The following is a 19,916-nucleotide window of genomic DNA, read 5'->3' on the forward strand; positions in this document are numbered from 1 at the left end:
ACTTCTTAAGTTTAAAGCTCCCAGCTCCCAAGCAACTCCATAGCAACCAAACTTGAGTACCCTAGCAACCGTTTTGCAAGACCTATATCTCTGTATCAGAACATCGTATAGAGATGAGGTTTGGCTCTTTTGACTCATGCTAGCAAACAGCACTTCCAACATGCTACATATGCTAGCAGTGAATAGCTACATGCTAATAGCGATTAGTTAAGTGTTAAATCATGCCAAGATCATGCTAAGAACTCTATAAAAACTCCATAGTAACCATCTGTGATAACTACCAACCACCTAGTAACACCATATCAACCGCCCTGAATACCATAGCAACCCCCCAGAACACCCTAGCAACCGCCTAGCAACCACCCAAAAGACCCTAGCAACCACCCAGAACACCGTAGCAACCACCCAAAAGACCCTAGCAACCACCCAAAAGACCCTAGCAACCGCCTAGCAACCACCCAAAAGACCCTAGCAACCACCCAAAAGACCCTAGCAACCACCCAAAAGACCCTAGCAACCACCCAAAAGACCCTAGCAACCACCCAGAATACCCTAGCAACCACCCAAAACAGCCTAGCAACCACCCAGAACACCCTGGCCACCACCTAGCAACCACCCAGAATACCTTAGCAACGCCTAGCAACACCATAGCAACCACCCATAACACCCTAGCAACTGCCTAGCAACCACCCAGAACACCCTAGCAACCACCCAAAATACCCTAGCAACCGCCTAGCAACCACCCAAAACCGCCTAGCAACCACCCAAAACACCCTAGCAACCGCCTAGCAACCACCCAGAATACCCTAGCAACCACCTAGCAACAGCATAGCAACCACCCAAAATATCCTAGCAACCACCCAGAACACCCTAGCAACCGCCTAGCAACCACCCAAAAGACCCTAGCAACCACCCAAAAGACCCAAGCAACCGCCTAGCAACCACCCAAAAGACCCTAGCAACCACCCAAAAGACCCTAGCAACCACCCAGAATACCCTAGCAACCACCCAAAACAGCCTAGCAACCACCCAGAACACCCTGGCCACCACCTAGCAACCACCCAGAATACCTTAGCAACGCCTAGCAACACCATAGCAACCACCCATAACACCCTAGCAACTGCCTAGCAACCACCCAGAACACCCTAGCAACCACCCAAAATACCCTAGCAACCGCCTAGCAACCACCCAAAACCGCCTAGCAACCACCCAAAACACCCTAGCAACCGCCTAGCAACAACCCAAAATACCCTAGCAACCACCCAAAAGACCCTAGCAACCACCCAAAATATCCTAGCAACCACCCAGAACACCCTAGCAACCGCCTAGCAACCACACAAAAGACCCTGGCAACCGCCTAGCAACCACCCAAAACACCCTAGCAACCACCCAAAATACCCTAGCAACCGCCTAGCAACCACCCAGAATATCCTAGCAACTGCCTAGCAACACCATAGCAACCACCCAGAACACCCTAGCAACCGTCTAGTAACCCTAGCAACCGCCTAGCAACACCATAGCAACCACCCCGAACACCCTAGCAACCGCCTAGCAAAAAACTTTCCGGTCCAAACTTTCTCAAGCCAACTTAAAGTTTGTCTCGACGAACTTTCGCATCTAGTTGTTAAGTAATATGCCATTTATGGGTTTTGACAGTTTGCACATGCAGTGAATGTAATGTTGGTGAATGTGTGTGAAGGATGGGTAAGTTGGGCTACACACAAATATCAGCACACCAGAATCTGAACTCCTGAAGCTGTTACACTGTGTTTAAACTGGACGAGACCAGCTGTCTACACCTGGACATGATAGACCATCACAAGTCCATTTGTCCTTCATAACAGAACTAGCACAAGAGCTCAGAGTACGTCAGTAATAGAGTGTGGCATCGGTTTACTGACTGGGTTTTGTCGTGTAGTGTCTCGACGCATCCAGTGTAGTATCACTGACTATAATGGACGTTCTATTGTCTTTGTCCAGTCTAGACAGTGTTATGAAATAGCAGAGCTCAACCGCATGTGCTCAGTGTATGTTAACCTGACATAGTCCTGTGCCATGAACAACAAAGTTCATCGGACTCAGTGAAATCTTGGTTGTACATGGTTGGAAATTGAAATCCATGGCTTAGTGTGGATGTCCAAACCAAAATGGCATATTACTTAACAATTAGTTAATAGTCATGTGCCTCAACAAGTAAAGTCATAACATAATGATACATTTGCAAATCATTAGTTAATGATTAATTAAAGCAGACAACTGGAAGTTGAAGTACATTGCCTTGACCAATTGTGGTAATTAACGCATTGATTTAGACTTTTAGTTAATAAAATAAGTTATTAATGAATTAATACATTATGACACATTTAATTAATAACAATTCATATATTACTTTATATTAATCATTTAGAATCTTCATGATGCAGTAATCATTAATTAATGGTTTAGTTCTTCATGAGTCATACATTAACACATGATTATCTGTGCATTAGTTAAGCATGAATTAATGGTTATTAGTGCACCCGTATTGTAAAGTGTTACCAAATATTATATATAGTAATTACATACGGTTTTTCTTTTTACTTTTATTACGACAGCCAGTAATTACGAGAGCCATCTGCAAACGGAACAAAAGTCTGCAAGTTTTTTTTATTTTATTTTTTTATTCAAGCTGTTTATTCTTTTACAAGTCCGCAAGTCACAAATAATGCAGTCAAGCTTCATGTCAAACCATTTTCTTTTCACTTCTGGGACTGTTCGATTAGCCTAACAGATGAAACTCCATTAACTGCATCTATGCTGCCAAGCTTCCTTTTTTTTAGGCCTGATACGCCACTGTGTACGCTTGAAAACAAAATGTGGCGTTTTGAATGAACTTCTGATAATAAACTTCAATTTCTGCATCTGAGAAATTTCTCTTCTTAATTCGTTTTTGAGAAGACAAGTTGAAATCCTTCGTTTGGTGTCATAATATGATGCCCATATAGCCTATAGTTTTCAGTCGGTTTTAATGGGTGGGATTTATGGTAATTTAGAGAATGAGCGTGCACACGCGTCCCATTTACAACTGATTGGAATTCATTAACACACACACACACATTTCACTATCACATCTGACGTTTACGAAGTATTTCTGAATCAGGAGAAGAATTTTCGGGAATGTCGCCTTTACCACTTTAAATCACTCACATATTTACTTGTATATTTACGAATGTTTCATGAATGAGACCCATTGAGTGATTAATGAGTGTCTGTGTTAAATAACTGTCGAAAAGTTCGATTAATGTGTCATTTGAACTGCGCATGTATATGATTTGTTACTGAAATGTTGAATCAGAAATTAATTATTGTACGTTTGCCTTGTGTTTTCCAAGGCTGCGTTTTCTTGTTCTCTGTTTTTTTCCTATGTGAACGTGATCGGCAAGTGTATCCTGTTTTGTGCCATAAATAATCCTGTGGAGGTGAATCGCCTGCCTATTGAATACAATTAAATATGCACAAATGGCTAGCTGACCAGTGCCCATGGACCGGTTTCCACTTTGAACCATAATTTGAAACCATCAACTGGTAGGATAATTACAATTTTCTTTTGTTTTTCGGACTCACAGGACTTTTAATTTGTGAAATAATTTTTTTTTTTTTTACATCTGAAATGGAGAGACTTGAACTGATCGAGAGAAGTCTGAACAACTCTTTAAACTGAATCATTTGATTCACGAACTCTGGTCAGCTACGTCGTTATTCATGTTGTTGAACATACTATTTTACTATACAAAGATAAGGTGGTTAATTGGAAGGAATGATGAATCACATTGTCTTTTGAGTCAGATCCGATATCGGATTACTAGTATTTCTTTCGTCAACAAAAATTATAACTAAATATTGTCGTCAACGAACTACGTGACGAAAACGAGACGCAACGTAAATGCTGGTCATGTGACAATAACTATAATTAAATGTATAATGCAATATTGTTGACGAATAAAAACGAGACTAAATGTGGTTTACAAAATAAAAACTATGTTAAAATGTCTCTTCATTTTCGTTGACCAAAACGAGATGAAATGTTATGACGCTATTTCGTCTTGTTTAGTCACATTATTATTATTATTATTTTGCAGTATTTCTGTTTCCCGTGTCTCACTTCAGGGGCTGCATCAGGGCGCACTGCGCAGACGACGTCACTTCCTCAAGCCTCACTAGCGGCATTATTTAGAAGATGCAGCTGCGGTGAGTTAACGTAAACGACAACAAACAAAGTTAAGTCTGACGCCCGTTTCACACATAGGGCCCGATTTTAACGATCTGAAACGCAAGTATCAAGCGCGAAACGCAAGTAACTTTGTGGCCGGGTCTTGGGCGCTGTTGCTATTATACCGGCGGGATAAATGACTCTTGCGCTCAACGCAAATCTAAAATGGGTTGGTCTGAAGTAGCTTCATTATTCATAGGTGTGGTTTGGGCGTAACGTGAAATAAACCAATCAGAGCGTCATCTCACATTCCCTTTAAGAGCAGACACGCTTATTCTATAGCGGATTCCTATTATAACGGTGGATTTGCCAGACGCGCGCCAGGAGCGGTTCACAGCCGAGGAGACCGACGTTCTCGTCAGGGCCGTAAAACACAGAGAAGTGACATTGGGGATGGAGAAACACACCCAAATTAACTTCGGTTAAACAGGCGTATGATAATTTGGGTAAATGTGTAAACTAGAAGTATGCTTTTATAATTATCTATCTATCTATCTATCTATCTATCTATCTATCTATCTATCTATCGTAATGTATGATTTGCAAAAATGAAAACGGCTGCTTCTGTGTGAGAGAATCAAAGTGTATGCGCGTTGTGCACACGCTACATTGATTATGGCCAAGCATGCGCCCTTAAAATATCATAAGAATAACATGTGCAACGCGCCACTGACTTTAAACTAGATTTTTTCAGTTAGTGGCGGAATTGTTTTCTAAACGTGCAAAATAACATGAGGGAACGTTTGCGCCGGAACACGCCGCCTCTTTGCGCTGAACCGCCCCCGGGAGCGCAAGTGTATTTCTTAGTTAACCGACGTGCGTCTGTGGAGGGAAAAGTCCGCTGTGCGCGGGTGCAAAATAGGAATGATACATGCGTCGGTGTACAAAGTCAATTGCGCTGGGTGCAAGATAGGGCCCATACTCCGTGTGCAGTGCATATGCGGTGCAGGAGCAGCACTCGCTATAGTGCTTTCACATATGCTGCGTTTGCAGTGCGTAACTGATCCACGGCTGAACCACAAACACATACTCACTATTTTTATTTCAAATCCAGAAGTTATCAAATACTTTTATTTAAAAAAAGTTTTGTCAGCATTACGATTCTCTTTGTACACACATACTCTTTAATGGTCGTAATTCACATTTAAGCACAATTTAAACAATGTATTCAATGCACTACTTCTATCTAGATTTATTAGCAAGTGGTAAAATATTTAGCCATATAGTTATATTAAAATGACAAATATTTTAAATTAAAACTTAAAATTGACAAAAACAACTGACTCTCATGCCTTTTCTTTTGCATTTAAATTAATACAGTAAATCTTGGATGTCAGAAAGAACTTGTTTTTCAACCTCCACGAATGAGACGAGTGTTACTTTTCTGTTCACTATTTTAGCTATTTTTCCATAGTGATACACTATATTGACTGGGTTAAATAGAATTGCATTTCTAAAAAGAGACTAAAATACAATTTTCATTGACTAAAACTAGACTAAGGGCGCTTTCACACTTGGTTCGATTGCCTGTTCCTAACCCGAGTTCGATTGCTCCCCCCCTGCCCCCGATGGACTTTTGTTCACATATTATTTGTATCCGAACCGCAGTATGCTTGTGTCATCAAGTTGCAGCTGGTGCGTAATCGTGTTGCTTGGTAACCGCTATGAATGAAAAGGCGTCAAAATGGATAGAATTGCTCGCTTCACATTTGTTCTTTTTTTTTTTTTTAACCTTTGGTTTTGTTTTCAAAGAAAAGATCCAGAAAGAGAAACACATTTGTGTTTGTCTGCCGCAAAAGTACTAAAATCGTTCCAAAGACAGCGGGCTGTCCGCCGAAGACAATTTTTGCGGAGGCAGCCAGAAATCATCTCTCTGCTTGCAGTGCGTCAATCCCGCTTTTCATCAAGTTAAGTGTATACATGACGAGAATAATTCCTGTTAGTGATCCAGAGCGCGATCCATTTGGACGCCGACAAACTTTATTGCTGCGGATAAAACAATAAACCTCCGCAGAAGCATTCCAGAGGTACTCCGCGAGGAACAAAACATGTTCCAAACATAAAACAGGCTATAACCACCTGACCGTTAGTCCAATTGACTTGAAAATTGGTATGCAGTGTCTTGGTCCAAGGTGCCATGTATGTCTATGAGGACGTTGGCGTATCTCGAAAAACATGGCCGCCATCGACCAATGAAATTTGAGCACCTATTAGACAAGATTAACGGAGGCCAATCGGAACGAAACTCGATGGGCATGTTCGACTCATGGCCCTAGAGGTCTGTAAGAGTTTTGAAAGAAATCAGCCACTAGTTGGCGCTAATGAGTTTTATGGCTCTGTAATAACGTGGTGTAAAACTTAACAACTTTTGATGCTTTTGTGCTTAAAGTCCTTAAAGGCCTTAACTGCTTGAACCCCGATAAATGCTGCTTGCAGCTTTAATTAAGGTTGTTTTAATAGCATAATCAACATATCTCAGTGTATAGACTTAAAATGAGGTTTTATTTAACAAAGTTCAGGAGGAGCAGGTTCAGATAATTAACCAAATTATGCACAGCTGTTGATTAATCAGTAATCAACTCAATGACAGAGTATAAATTCACAGCAGACCTATCTCTGTTCATTGAAAGTTTGTCAGCATCCCTCCTCCACCCCATCTCCTCACTTCCAGTTCCATCTACACTTACCAACTGGGGGGAGTACTCTGGGTTCGGGCCTAACTCCGAGCCCTCCCCCCGGACAGCACGCCAAATACGCATAAACTTATTGTATTAATTATATGTAGATGTGAACTCGTGAAATTAAGATTGTTTTCAGCATAATCAACATATCTCAGTGTACAGACTTGAAGTTAGGATTATCCCACGGTGCCAGAGGAACTGCACAGGCGCTTCCGGTGGCCTGGAGTGCTATCTGGTGTTTTATGGTGCTTAATTTAACCCCTTGTTTGGGTCTTAAATATAGACACCTTCTACCTTATTTTGTTTATTCTCAGGTTAGGTAAAGTCAGTCGAATTCGTTCTAAACAATAAGTATATAAATTTCCATACTTACAATTCAGTCGAAAGACTGCTCCGTGGTTTAGTTCAGCTCAATATTTTGTAAAACAGAGACTTAAGGCAGGCGAGCTTCTTACTTTCAATTATATGTATTGTTTATTAAATACAGGTTAACTAGTTTACATAAACGGTACTAATATATAAAATAAAAATAAAAGTAAATCAAAACCAAATAATTTACAAGCTTTCATCTTCATGAGGCGCAATGGCAAGGCATCTCACACCGGAGACGTCCTGGTGAATCAGCGTCTGACTGGACATGTCATTCCAGCTCTTTTGAAGTCCATCAATTTTTGGACATCTTCAGAAATCTCCTCCTGGAAACTCCCTATAACTTGTTCATTGGTCATCCTCTCCTGGAAACCCCCTAGGACTTGGTTATAAAGCCTTTGTCTCTCCGTCCTCCTTCTTCTGGACCTTTTCTTCATCGCTGTATCTTCTGTGTCTCGTCCGCAACACCTAGACGGTAATGATTGCATTTTTCTTCTTTCTTTGGTAAAGCTCTTTCTAATACATTTTCAATTCCTCTCTACTCTGCCATATGCTTAATAAATGCTTACAACATTCAGTGTGGTCTGTTTTTCTTTATAAACCATCTTCTCAATAAATGACTTTACATCACCAATTGCAGTGTCTCTTTATAAACCATCTTCTCAATAAATGACTTTACAAACAACAGTTGTGGTGTCTTTTCTTAATGACAATTTCTTAATAAACATGTTTATAAAACCAAGTCTCAGTGTCTTTTCTAATGAACCAGATTCAAGGGTTTCTTATAAAAACTCTTTACAGTGTTTTTCTTAACAATAAGGTTTCTTATAAAAACCTTTTACATTGTTTCCATATAATAAGGTTTCTTATAAAAACCTTATACAGTGTTTTTCTTATACAACACTTTTCTTACACAACGTTACAATTATACTTAATACCCTATTAGAAGCCTATATATTATGAGGCATAAAAGAACAAATTGCATGTTTCACACAACACTGGGTCGCTCCATCGCTGCCAGAGGTGCCCTGGGCACTATCTGGTGTTGGGGCAGACAGCGGGTTTTTAAACCACCAGTTGAGTCTGCCCTTGCTGGTCCGGCAATTGGCGACCGCGCTTGTAATTCATTTCTCTTTTTACCCGGTGGAAATATCTCCCAGTAGTCTAATGCATGTACCTCACTTATGATTCATAAAAACTTTAGAATATTAAAAGAACTCTGTTATAAGAGTAAAATGATTAGTAAGTGATAAAAATAGTAAAAACATTCTTATCTTTTCCCTTTATATCTGGTTGCATTACCTCTCATTCACATATTCATATTTGTGACAGTTAGTGTGATTATATGTAAAAATATTCTCAGTAGGATTATAAGTGTAAAAAAAGAAACACTCAGGAAGGGGTCCTTTATAAAAGTCAAAGAAACAATTCTAATTTTACCCCAAAAATAAAATACAAAGTGTGGCTACCTCCCTCTCTATCAAAAACAGTGTCAAATTGTTAAACCCAATAATAGTAAAGTAAAAAGAAAGAAAAAACAAGAATAACAAGGCACCCTCTTCCTTACTCCTCCACCAGGACTTTTTACAGGAAGTCGTCTAGCTCATCCAGTCCTGGCCCAATCTGGTGCACTCTTGTGTTCGTGCACCCGATGTCAACTCCCGAATTATTTATTTATTATTTTATTATTACAGGGACAGTGCATATTAATAAACATTTCTGCCAATATGCCAGAGTTAGCCAGAAGGCTATTTTTCATCTGCAGTCCCGGACAGATGTCAAGTCACCCTAAAAGAGAGTAAAATGACATATAAAAATAAAAAAATTGTACAATGCATTTAGTAAGAAATCCTATTATGTTCAAAAATACAGTCGAAATACAACAAACCAACAATCAAACAAACATCTGACAAAAACATGACATATACACACACACACACACACACACACACACAAGGCAAGAAGCCAGCAGTGGATAGAGCAGGTCTAGAGATGTGTTAATGTTGACAGATCTGAAATTCATTTCTTTAAATGGTTCTTAAATGTACAATATGTGTTTAGATTTCTGATGATTAAGGGAATGCGGTTCCATTCAGTAGCAGCTCGAACAGAAAAAGAAGTATGACCAAATACACTTTTTCTAAAGGGAATGACACAATCTCCCCTCGCTGCACGTCTGGTTCTGCTGTGATCAGCTGTACGGATGTTAACAAACTGGTGGAGTGGAGGAGATGATAAACCATTAATAATTTTGTATAGAAGACATAGATTTGAGTATTTGACCATGTTTTCCCAGCTGAGTAATCTATGTTTTTGTAATATTGGACAATGATGAGAAATAATTGGTTTCTTATCCAGAATTTTAACAGATCGTTTGTAAAGTGACTGCAGAGGTTTCAGAGATGTAACACCAGCGTGACCAGATGGGTAGACAGTAAGTGATATGTGATAAGATCATAGAGTGCATGTGCATTTGCTGCCTGTGTGGACATTTGATGGCGAATGTATCTAAAATTCTTGAGGTTAAATTTGATGCGATTACAGACCCTTTTTACATGCGATGTAAACGACAACTTTGAATCAATCAAAACCCCCAGATATTTGTATTCTGACACGATCTGCAGCCTTTTCCCAGAAACGAAAATATCTGGCTCAACACTAAAGTTTTTGTGGGACTTTGTGAAAAACATTGCTACTGTTTTGATGTATTCAGCTGTAGGCAGGAGTGTTTCAACCAAGCTGTAGAGACATAGAGACATCAGGACAGACGGACGGAAGGTCATTTATATAAAGTGAGAACAATAGAGGCCCTAAAATAGATCCTTGAGGAAGACCGCTGGACAGACTAAGAGCGGCTGATTTAAAAGACTGGACTCTGACATGTTGGAGACGGTCAGTGAGGTAAGACTCAATCCATTTAAGCACATCTGAGGAAAAGTTAAAACTGCATAGTTTTGCCAGCATAATTGTATAATTAACAGTGTCAAAAGCCTTCCTGAGATCCAGGAACACCGCACCAACAACCCCAAATCGGTCCAACAGAGCCCTGATGTTTTCAGTAAAGAAGCAAGTCGCAGTCTCGGTGGAGTAATTGGCTCTGAAGCCGAACTTCATAGGGTGGAGGGCAAAGGGTGTGGAATTTAGATGGTTAATAATTTGTTTTGCTATTAGTTTCTCTGCAATCTTAGACACTGTAGGCAATATGCTGATGGGTCTGTAGTTTGACATGGAATGAGGATCTCCACTTTTGAAAACTGGAGCAACAACAGCTGGTTTTCACACGCTTGGGAAGATATTTTGTGAAATAGACATGTTGATTATTTTGGTGATGGGGGATATGATTGATGTACTTAGTGCCTTGAGCATTACCGTATCCATATCAAAAATATCTTTACATTTTGATGGTTTGAGTGATTTAATGGTCTGTGATACCTCTGATTCTGTGATGTTAATTAAACTAAAAACTAATTGACTTTTGTCTATTGTCGGAGTGTATATGTTCTCTGGTGTAAAACAGTTCGCTATGTTAGCCACAGAATCAATAAAATAGTGCAATACTTTTAAATGCAATACCGGAAGATTGTTTGTCTGTTTTTCATTTATTTTAATTACTGGCATAGGCGCCGATACCGTAGGAAAATACCGAGCACCCACGTGTGCCAGACTGCCAGTAGGCTAACGCTCTGACTACATTCATTTAAAATGAATCATTGCAGTTGGTGCTGTGTGAAGCGTCTGTCACACTGTGATTGGTTATGTCGCTGTCAGTCAAGTAGTATCACCCATAGATATCACCTGCTCCATAGCTTATCCACCAATCACAGCGTTTCTCGGATGAAAACGCCTCTTTAGTGACCTTTAGTTCTTTTAATTCTGTTCCTTCTGAAAAATTAACCGCAATGGTGAATCAAAAAATCTAATTTTTACTGTGTGGACTTGTGTGACTCACGGGTGCGGGTCGGGTCGGACACGGGGGAAACACGGGTCTAAACACGGGTTTAAAACAATCACGTGCAAAAGTAAAAATATATGCACATTTTTAGGAACACATCTACAAAAATATGCCCGTATTTCAAGTTAATAAAATAATTTAAAATCCACATCAGTTTATTTGTGCCCACGCCAACCCTGCTCTTGCCGATCGACTGTCCTGCACAGTTCATCTCCAACCCTAATCAAACACACCTGCCTTTAATTTTCAAGCAATCCTGAAGACGTTAATTGGTTGCTTCAGGTGTGTTTGATTAGGGTTGGAGATAAACTGTGCAGGACAGTCGATCGGCAGGAGCAGGGTTGGGCACCATTTCGTCGTTACGCCATTTCTCTTTAGGCCAGTCTATGTGTTCTTTGGCAAATTGTACACTCTTCAGCGCCTGTCGTTTTTTCAACAATGGGACTTTGCGGGGACATCTTGCCGATAGCTTGGCTTCACAGAGGCGTCATCTAATTGTTCCAGTACTCACGGATAACTCTAGATCTTCTTTGATCACCCCTGGAGATGATCATTGATGAGTCTTTGCCATTTGGCTATTCTTCGATTCATTCGAATGGTAATTTTCCGTTATCTTCCACGTCTTTCTGGTTTTGGTTGCCAATTTAAAGGATTTGATATCATTTTAGCGGAGCAGCCTAGCATTTTCTGCACTTCTTTATATATGTTCCCCTCTCCAATCAACTTTATCAAAGTACACTGTTCTTCTGAACAATGTCTGGAACAGCCCATTTTATTCAGATTTTCAGAGTGAAATGCACAATAACCCCCATGTACAGTACAGTACTGCCTTCGTCCCTAAATAAGGGACACTTATTGACAATAGTTTTTTCACAGAATGAATAACCTCTCTAATTGAACTCCACACTGCTATTATTTTATAATGTGCCCCTTTCAATGATTCAGTTACACAGAATCAGCAGCATGTCATGACTGTTGGGTCTGTTGTTTTTCTATTACTCTACTACACCTACTAGTCATTTTTTTGCCATGTGGAAATATAATTTATACCGAAGACAGTGATTGATCTGGTTAGGGATGTTGGACTGCTATTATTTTGAACAAAACTGTATATATATGTATGTATGTTAGATTACTTCAGTAGGTAGCTACATGTATATGTAGGTTTATACTTGTTTAAGTTATACTTCTACTGTTTATGTTTATATTTGTTAAATATGTAGCCGTGATCCTGCGAGGCATTACATTTCATTCCACTGAATGTCTCTATAGCAGAATGGCAATAAAGCTCACTTGACTAAAAGACAGAATGATATAATGCAAGGACCGTAAAAGGTTTTGCCACAAACTCAACACCATCATGCTTGTATTGTGAGACAGCTTTTCACCTCGACAAGAAATATAATAATAATATAATAATATCAGCACATCCCTAATAACAAGTAATAAAAAATAAAAAGCCATATGTACAACCACAATGCTGACTGTCACAACTGTCATCTCTTAGTTACTGTGTTTCCCATGTTTACACAGTAACTGTGAGCTCTTCATCTGTGCAGTCATGATGGCGTATAACTATGATTGAGTTACTGACAGAACATTGCAGATCATCATGCTGACACTGACCTTCTCTCACTGAAATCATGAAATACTGTGATACTCACATTACTTTCTGTGTCTGTACATCAGTAAATAGGCTTCTGAACTCCTGTGAAGAAACACACATTTTAAGATCCGATCAGATATGAACTCACAGAAACATTAATATCTGTCAATAACAAAAGTCTCAGAAGCTGCAGTGATCAGAATATAAAACTGATACCCTTGGTCTTTGGAGCTCACGTTTCTGAAGACGTCGTTCAAGGATATCTTTGAGCAAAAAATAACATGAGATGTGAGTAATTATATACTGATTTTCAAAATAAATTACAGGAGACCTAACAATCAGTTTGCAACAAGAATATGTTCATACTCCTAAGGCATGTTCAGACTTTTATTTTGAAATAGTGATGAATGTGGGGTGAACACTTCAGGGGTTAAGAAATATGACAGACTAATACTTGACTGGATACTTGACAAAACAAAGCTTGTGCATAACTTATATATATATATAATGTATAAATACCTCTGATACACTGCAGTCATCAAATCGACGCCAGTTTCCATCTTCACATTTGATGTCTGCATCATAGTGTCCACCATGATATGAGCCATAATGGTTTATAATGGCATAGAGTTCATACGTGTGGGAGGAAACCTGCAATACAACAGGAGGAACTCAGTCAAAAATAATGCAACTGTGTCAAATTTTATGTAATATTACAGCTTTTTTATTGTCTGCTTTGGTTAAAAAAACTGTAATGGGTTTAATTATAAAGTCAGACAGGTCTCAGTAACTGCTGAAGAGGATGGATTCACAATCCCTCTCCTTCTATTATATAATGAATTGGAAATCATAGTGTTACGAGTCTGTTTCATTTCATTGTGTTTTGTTTTAATTTGCGTATTTTTCATTGTTTTCGTATACAGTTCCATTGGTTCCGTTTTACCTGTATTCTTGTTCATTATTAGTTTCCATGGTTTCTGAATAATAACCCACATGTTTCTGCTCCAGTTAAGTAGCTTACTCTGGGCATTTCTCAAATCTTTCAATTGCAACTAATGTACTAACTAGTTTTGTTTTGGTATTGACTTTGAAGTGCTACATATTGCAATACAATATCGTCACTATCTATAGCAATGCTCTCCCACAAATATTAAGCTATTGTAACTGCACTTATTTCCGTCGTTGGTATACGTGGCAGTGGGTGGTAATAGACAAGAAATGTGCAGTTTTCAACCATCTTGCCAATAACGTAATTTAGTCATTCGGCAGTTCTTGCAGCTTGAACCACTGCAGGAATTCCACCCTTACACCAACATGTTTCTGCTCCAGTTAAGTAGCTTACTCTGGGCATTTCCCAATACCAAGTATGTACATTTCTTACTTGCGTCATTGGTTGTTTGGATTTGTCAAGTTTGACTTAAGAGAAAGAACTCCCAAGGGTGGGAGGACAAATGGTAAAGCAGCGTTCTTGATAACGTCACTGAGCTCGCTCTGTCTACTCCAGTTATATTTTAGGCAACATTAGGGGCTTTCGCACTGGGTAGTTTTAGGGTTCCCCTAGGAACGTTTTCCTGGTGGCATTCGCACCGCCAGTAGGAACTCTGAAGGGACGTAAGCCGCGCTTCTTGTTGTGACTTATTTTGATGGCGCTGAGAACGGCAGAGCCTGAGCTCATAGAGCCCGCATTCTCTGTGTTCATTAGTTTACGATCTAATAGTCCTGTCTAATACGTTATTATATATAACTGTTATACATAGATAGACAGTAAATGAAAGGATATTAGTGTATGCCGTGTGGTTGATGTCCAGTGTTGCTGAGCACAATTCATGTTTGGTTTGGTCCCTTCAAAGTCGCAATGGATGTTCTCCTCAGCGTAAAGGTTAAGAGGCTCATCTATCACTGTTTTCCATGTTCATAGAGTTAGTTTCTGGAGTAAATATATAGGCTATAATCTGCTATAAAACACAGCTTTTTAAATGGCGTGTGCTGGTGTTTCGCGTGCGTTCAGCCAATCAGCGAACACTACCGTCACGGATAGATCCTATAGAGCTGGTTCAGTCCCGACTCTGAATTAGGAGTAAATCAGTTCCTCAAAGGAGTTCCTAAAACTAAAATCGTTCCTAGTTCCTGCGGTGCGAACACGCCAAAATCTGGGTATTTCCACCAATAGTTCTAGGAACTGTGAAAAGGTTCCTCCGGCTTAATAGCCACAAATGTGGTTTAGGTAACGCGTACATTGATTAGGCTATCTTCACTGCATGCATATATTTATAACAAAACTAAATATAAAACTCAACCCTGCCTCTTTTCATTTACATTTTAAAAATATGAAACATATTAATGGTTCAGGCAATATATGATCATATATAAATATAAATAAATATTTCATTTTATTACAGTGAAGATTATCAGAGTACATGTACTCTAGTACAGTGGTTCCCAAACTTTTTGAAAGCATGGCACCCTTTTGTAGTGTTTTTTTTTCGACGGCACCCTAACCCAATTAAACTAAACGAACATATGTAGGCTACATACATATATACAATTATATCCAGATGAGCAAACAACAAATGAAGCATAAACAGCAGCATGAATTTATTATGAATGCATCACAACAGACATAATATGAGGCGAAACAACCCCTTCAGATGAATCATCAGTCCATTAATAACTGGACACACGTCAACAGACTGATTTTAACCAATTAGGCTACTGTACGTGAGAATCATTGGAACAAAACAGATTTAAAGATACTTAACTCTTTAAATAATAATAAACAACTCAAAATATTTTTTTATTTTGTTCCTCGTTTGCTTTGTTCAAACCTAACCTTATTAGTTTTAGTCTTTTTTTGTAATTTGGGTTATTTGTCAGGGGCAAGATTCAAAAAGATTCAAAAAGACATAATGACATAACATTATTTAATATTTGAATCACAGCTTATATAGTGTTTTGACATCGACAACCACAACCAAAAAGTGCATTTTACCTCAAACTTGCGACTAGTTAAATTTCTAAAGAAGGCGCAATCGCTTCTCGGGTCGACAATAACACACTGACAAAATTATATTCAGAATTTAAAATATTTTTATACCACTTTTTAATGTGTGATTGTGTAAAGGTGTTCACGAGATAGAGATACCAACCTTTCGCGAACTTGCTTTCAACGTCGAACGAACACTCGTTCTCACCTTACAGAAAAAACACATGAATTTCACGTTATCACAACGTTTCACCACATGTGAACAACGTGTCACCACATGTGAACATAATGGAGCATGTGGCACATGTGGAAAACACGTTAATTTTTAACATGTGAATCATCCCAGCTAACAATGACCTGGCGGTCCACCAGCGTTTTTTGGGCGGCACAAAGTCAGCAGTTTGACATGGTCGGACCTCTGGCGGCACTCCATCGGCAACCCGAGCAATCTGAAAATCCCGTCGGTCTGCCAGCGTTTTTTGGGTGGCACGCCACCAGCGGTTTTCCGCGGCTGGGCCACCGTCGGCAGGGTTGCCAGGTGCCAGCAAGGTTTTCCAGCCCAAAACCTCGTCAAAAACCGCCCAAAAAACCGCCCAATTTTTTGTGTGGCTTGTTTCTCGTTTAAACACATTAAAATCATTAACAAGCTTTAAAATGACCCATTTTTCGACTTAGCCTATCCAATTTTAGAAACAATATTCAATCAGATGAACGCAAAAGTAGGCTACTGACCTCAATCAGACTATTCTACTAAACTATAAGCTTACGTTACGGAAAATAATGCGATCAACTTATCGATGAGTCTCTTTATTGTCAATAAAAGTCACTTGGAAAAAAAGCATTCAGTAACAGTGGATATATGGACATAAAAAATAATCCACTTTAACATTTCAGTTATTTCAAATGGCAATAAAACATGCATATTAGGGCTTGGAGAAAAAAAAAATATTTTTTTAGTGACTTTAAAATCGATTTTTTTTATTACAGATATTAATTCAAATTAAATTGCTTTTTTTTTTTTTTTTGCCCTTGCTTATAGATGAGGTTGACCGAAGTTATAGCCACTTTCGTTTCAACAGAGGATGAAATGTGTCGTTACAGAGCTGCACCATTCTTTAAAAGTCTGTGATCTCGATTCAAACACTCGCGCGCGTTCTTCTTCATTTCTAGGTCTATTAAACCTTTGACAAAATCATATCGCAACATTCAAATCTGTGTTGGCGTGCGTGCGTCACTTTAAGGTAGTGGGAGGGAGTGTTGTGAGGTTCAGCCAGAGTTGTAGTGTGTGTGTGTGTGTGTGCGTGTGTGAGTGAGTGAGACTGCTGCCTGCTGAACATTGGGTCGCAGGAATAAGGATCTGAAGTGCCGGTGTTTCGGGAACAAAAACCCGCCGAACTGATCCGAAACCAGCCCAACTTTTATCCACCCGCCCAAACCCATTTTTGCCCGCAAAATAGATTGCAAAACCGCCCAATCTGGCAACCCTGACCGTCGGCACACCAGTGGCAAGCCGATAGTCGGTCCACGTGTTTCTGAGCGCTTTCAGGACATCTTTAATTTATAAATGTATATTTGTTTTAATTTATTTTTTACAGTTAAAAAGAATCTGAAAGCAAAAAAAAAAAAATGGTGAAACTGACCTAATAGCTGTAGCAATATCAAAAGCTGGTGGTATAAAAAAAAACTGCCTATGAGCATTTTTAGCACGCGTTCAAATGAAATATGGGGTTCGTAAAAACAACAATAAAAAAAATTGAAATTATAAAAAAGCCACAATTGTCCCACTAATACTATCACGTGCAGTAGTGGTAATTTGCACCTATGAATGGGTCATAGAACTTCAAAATGAGTTTTAAATTCATGATTTAATAATGAGATTTTTATTCAGTAAGGTTCTTATTCTAGATGTTTATGTTTGTAAATGCTGTGTGACTTTGACGCGTTACCCTCTGGTGTTCTTCATTTCAGAGTCACACTCAGGACCTTCGGGACCAAATGGTCCGGGAGGGTGGGAATAATATTTATAAAAAAAAATCATCATATTTTTTTTTTATAATATTTTTTCTTTTCTTTTTTGGTGTTTTGAGAAAATTTTATGATTTATAATTAATATTTATGCAATAATTATGACCCATTTTTTCCCATTGAATATAATAGAATTTTTTTATATATATATAATTTTTATTTTATTTTTATTAAAGCTGTATTTCATTTTAGAGTCAAGCCTAGGCCTCATGAAAGCAATTTTTGAAATGAGATGGGCGCCAACTGGTGGACACACTGAGCATTTTTATCACGCAATAGCACGTTTTTACCACTAGTGGATTTACAGCTCTCTGTAGAAAGGCTTGCGAATTCTAGTGATTTTGCCTGAACAGATTTAGTCTGTTTTGCACTCTTGATGTTTTAGAGATTCACCCCTTCACTGTTGAGTCCTTTTTTCTGCATCCTGGCTGATTTGTAGATTGTATGCACGAAAAAACTTTGTGTTTTCATTTTTTTGACAATTTCCCATTAATTTCCTATGGGGGTCATTTTTGACCAAAGAGCAGAAGTGTGACGACCACTTAGCATGCTTGGATCATGACCTCAATATTTTTTGTGTGTTCACATACCTAATACCATAAAAGTCACCTAGTTTCGTAACATTCCGATGAAGCTGTGATTTTTAAAAATTCAAAACAGATTTTTGTAATCTGAATTTATTAGTGTGTATGTGTATAAAAGTGTGTTTGTGTGTGTGTGTGTGTGTGTGTGTGTGTGTGTGTGTGGATGTGTCTGTTTTGCACTCTTGATGTTTTATAGATTCACCCCTTCACTGTTGTGTGCTTTTTTCTGGATCTTGGCTGATTTGTAGATTTTTTTGTGCGTACAAACTCTGTATTTTCACATTTTTGCCAATTTCCCATTCATTTCCTATGGCGGACCATTTGGTCCCGAAGACCTTGAGTGTGACTATTTTTTTTTACAACCACTTAGACTATTCAAATCCTGTCACCAATTTTTTTGGGTGTTCATATACCAAGTACCAACAAAGTCACCAAATTTCGGACCATTCCGATGAAGCTATGATTTTATACATTTTTTTATTTAAACATTTTGGGACCATTTGGTCCGAAGGACACCAGAGGGTTAATGTGCGTGCGCGTGAACACTCGAGCCGCCTTCAAGTTCAAACACTGGAGCGGAGATGAGTTGCCATGGAAACGGCAACCGTTTACTGCAACTGTCAGCAAAACTCATGCTGAGTCCCAATTCGCATACTATCCGTCCTAAATAGTATGCGAAACAAGAATTAGTACGTCCCAAATCGTAGTATGTTGAAAAGAGTATTCCAAAGATACCCGGATGGTCTACTATTTCCGGTTAGAATTCGAAGTGCAGATCAATGCACACTCTAACGGCTAATATTGCCCACAACCCATTGCGTGCGGGAGGGAGAAGCTTTGTGGTGATGGTGGTATCTATGGTGATGTAAACATGGAAGCCGGATGCAGCCGCGGAGATTCGCCCTCAGTTTTTAAGTGTAAGAATTCAAATGTTTAACCCTTATTAAAGTTATATTTTATTGCCTCGTAATACTAATGGGGTTATGTTGTGCCAAAAAGTACCGTGTTTATCTTGTAGGGTCCGATGAAATAAAAAGTACAGTGTCATGCAAGTGTCTTTTTTTTATGTATTTCTTCTGATGTTTCTGTCTTAGATAAGTTACCTTACTATAAACTCTAATGAAAATAAACACCTTTTACTACACTAACCATAGTTTAACCACACTGACTTATTTGTAGTAATACTGTGGCTGTACAAATATTAATTTTATCAATCCAACCAAAGAAATATGGTTACTACACTTTTACTATAGTAAAAGCATGGTTCATTTTCATCGGGGTATTTTTGAGTATTATACATAAGTATAAAATACGTTAAACAATAGTTATACTATAAACTTTAAATATTTTAGCTTTCGTTACACACATTGCACATGAACGTCAGAACCAGCCGCCTCACAAACGACCTGCGTTTGGTTGATCTACGACGACAGCCTGCTTCACTCCTCAATTTGGTAGGACCAAGGG

The 19,916-nt window shown here is 38.8% G+C and overlaps 1 protein-coding gene across 2 annotated transcripts in view; it reads right to left on the reverse strand.

Annotated features, from left to right (window-relative positions):
* Positions 1–7,383: 7,383 nt before the first annotated feature.
* The window catches only part of LOC308684503 (uncharacterized protein), a 61,335-nt gene continuing 48,802 nt past the window's right edge, over positions 7,384–19,916 (reverse strand). Inside the window, exons 9-13 of one of the 2 annotated variants that reach the window (XM_081355748.1) lie at positions 16,004–16,048; positions 13,377–13,508; positions 13,094–13,120; positions 12,916–12,959; positions 7,384–9,087 (exon numbers count right to left, since the gene is read on the reverse strand). In XM_081355748.1, coding sequence (XP_081211874.1) covers positions 9,078–9,087; positions 12,916–12,959; positions 13,094–13,120; positions 13,377–13,508; positions 16,004–16,048 — 258 coding nt within the window. In that variant the 3' untranslated portion in view covers positions 7,384–9,077. Of the gene's footprint in view, positions 9,088–12,915; positions 12,960–13,073; positions 13,121–13,376; positions 13,509–16,003; positions 16,049–19,916 lie in introns of both variants that reach the window. The other variant, XM_081355747.1, reaches the window with a different exon arrangement.

Source organism: Scardinius erythrophthalmus (assembly GCF_964197995.2).
Source record: "Scardinius erythrophthalmus genome assembly, chromosome: 24".
Classification (NCBI taxonomy): Eukaryota; Metazoa; Chordata; class Actinopteri; order Cypriniformes; family Leuciscidae; genus Scardinius; species Scardinius erythrophthalmus.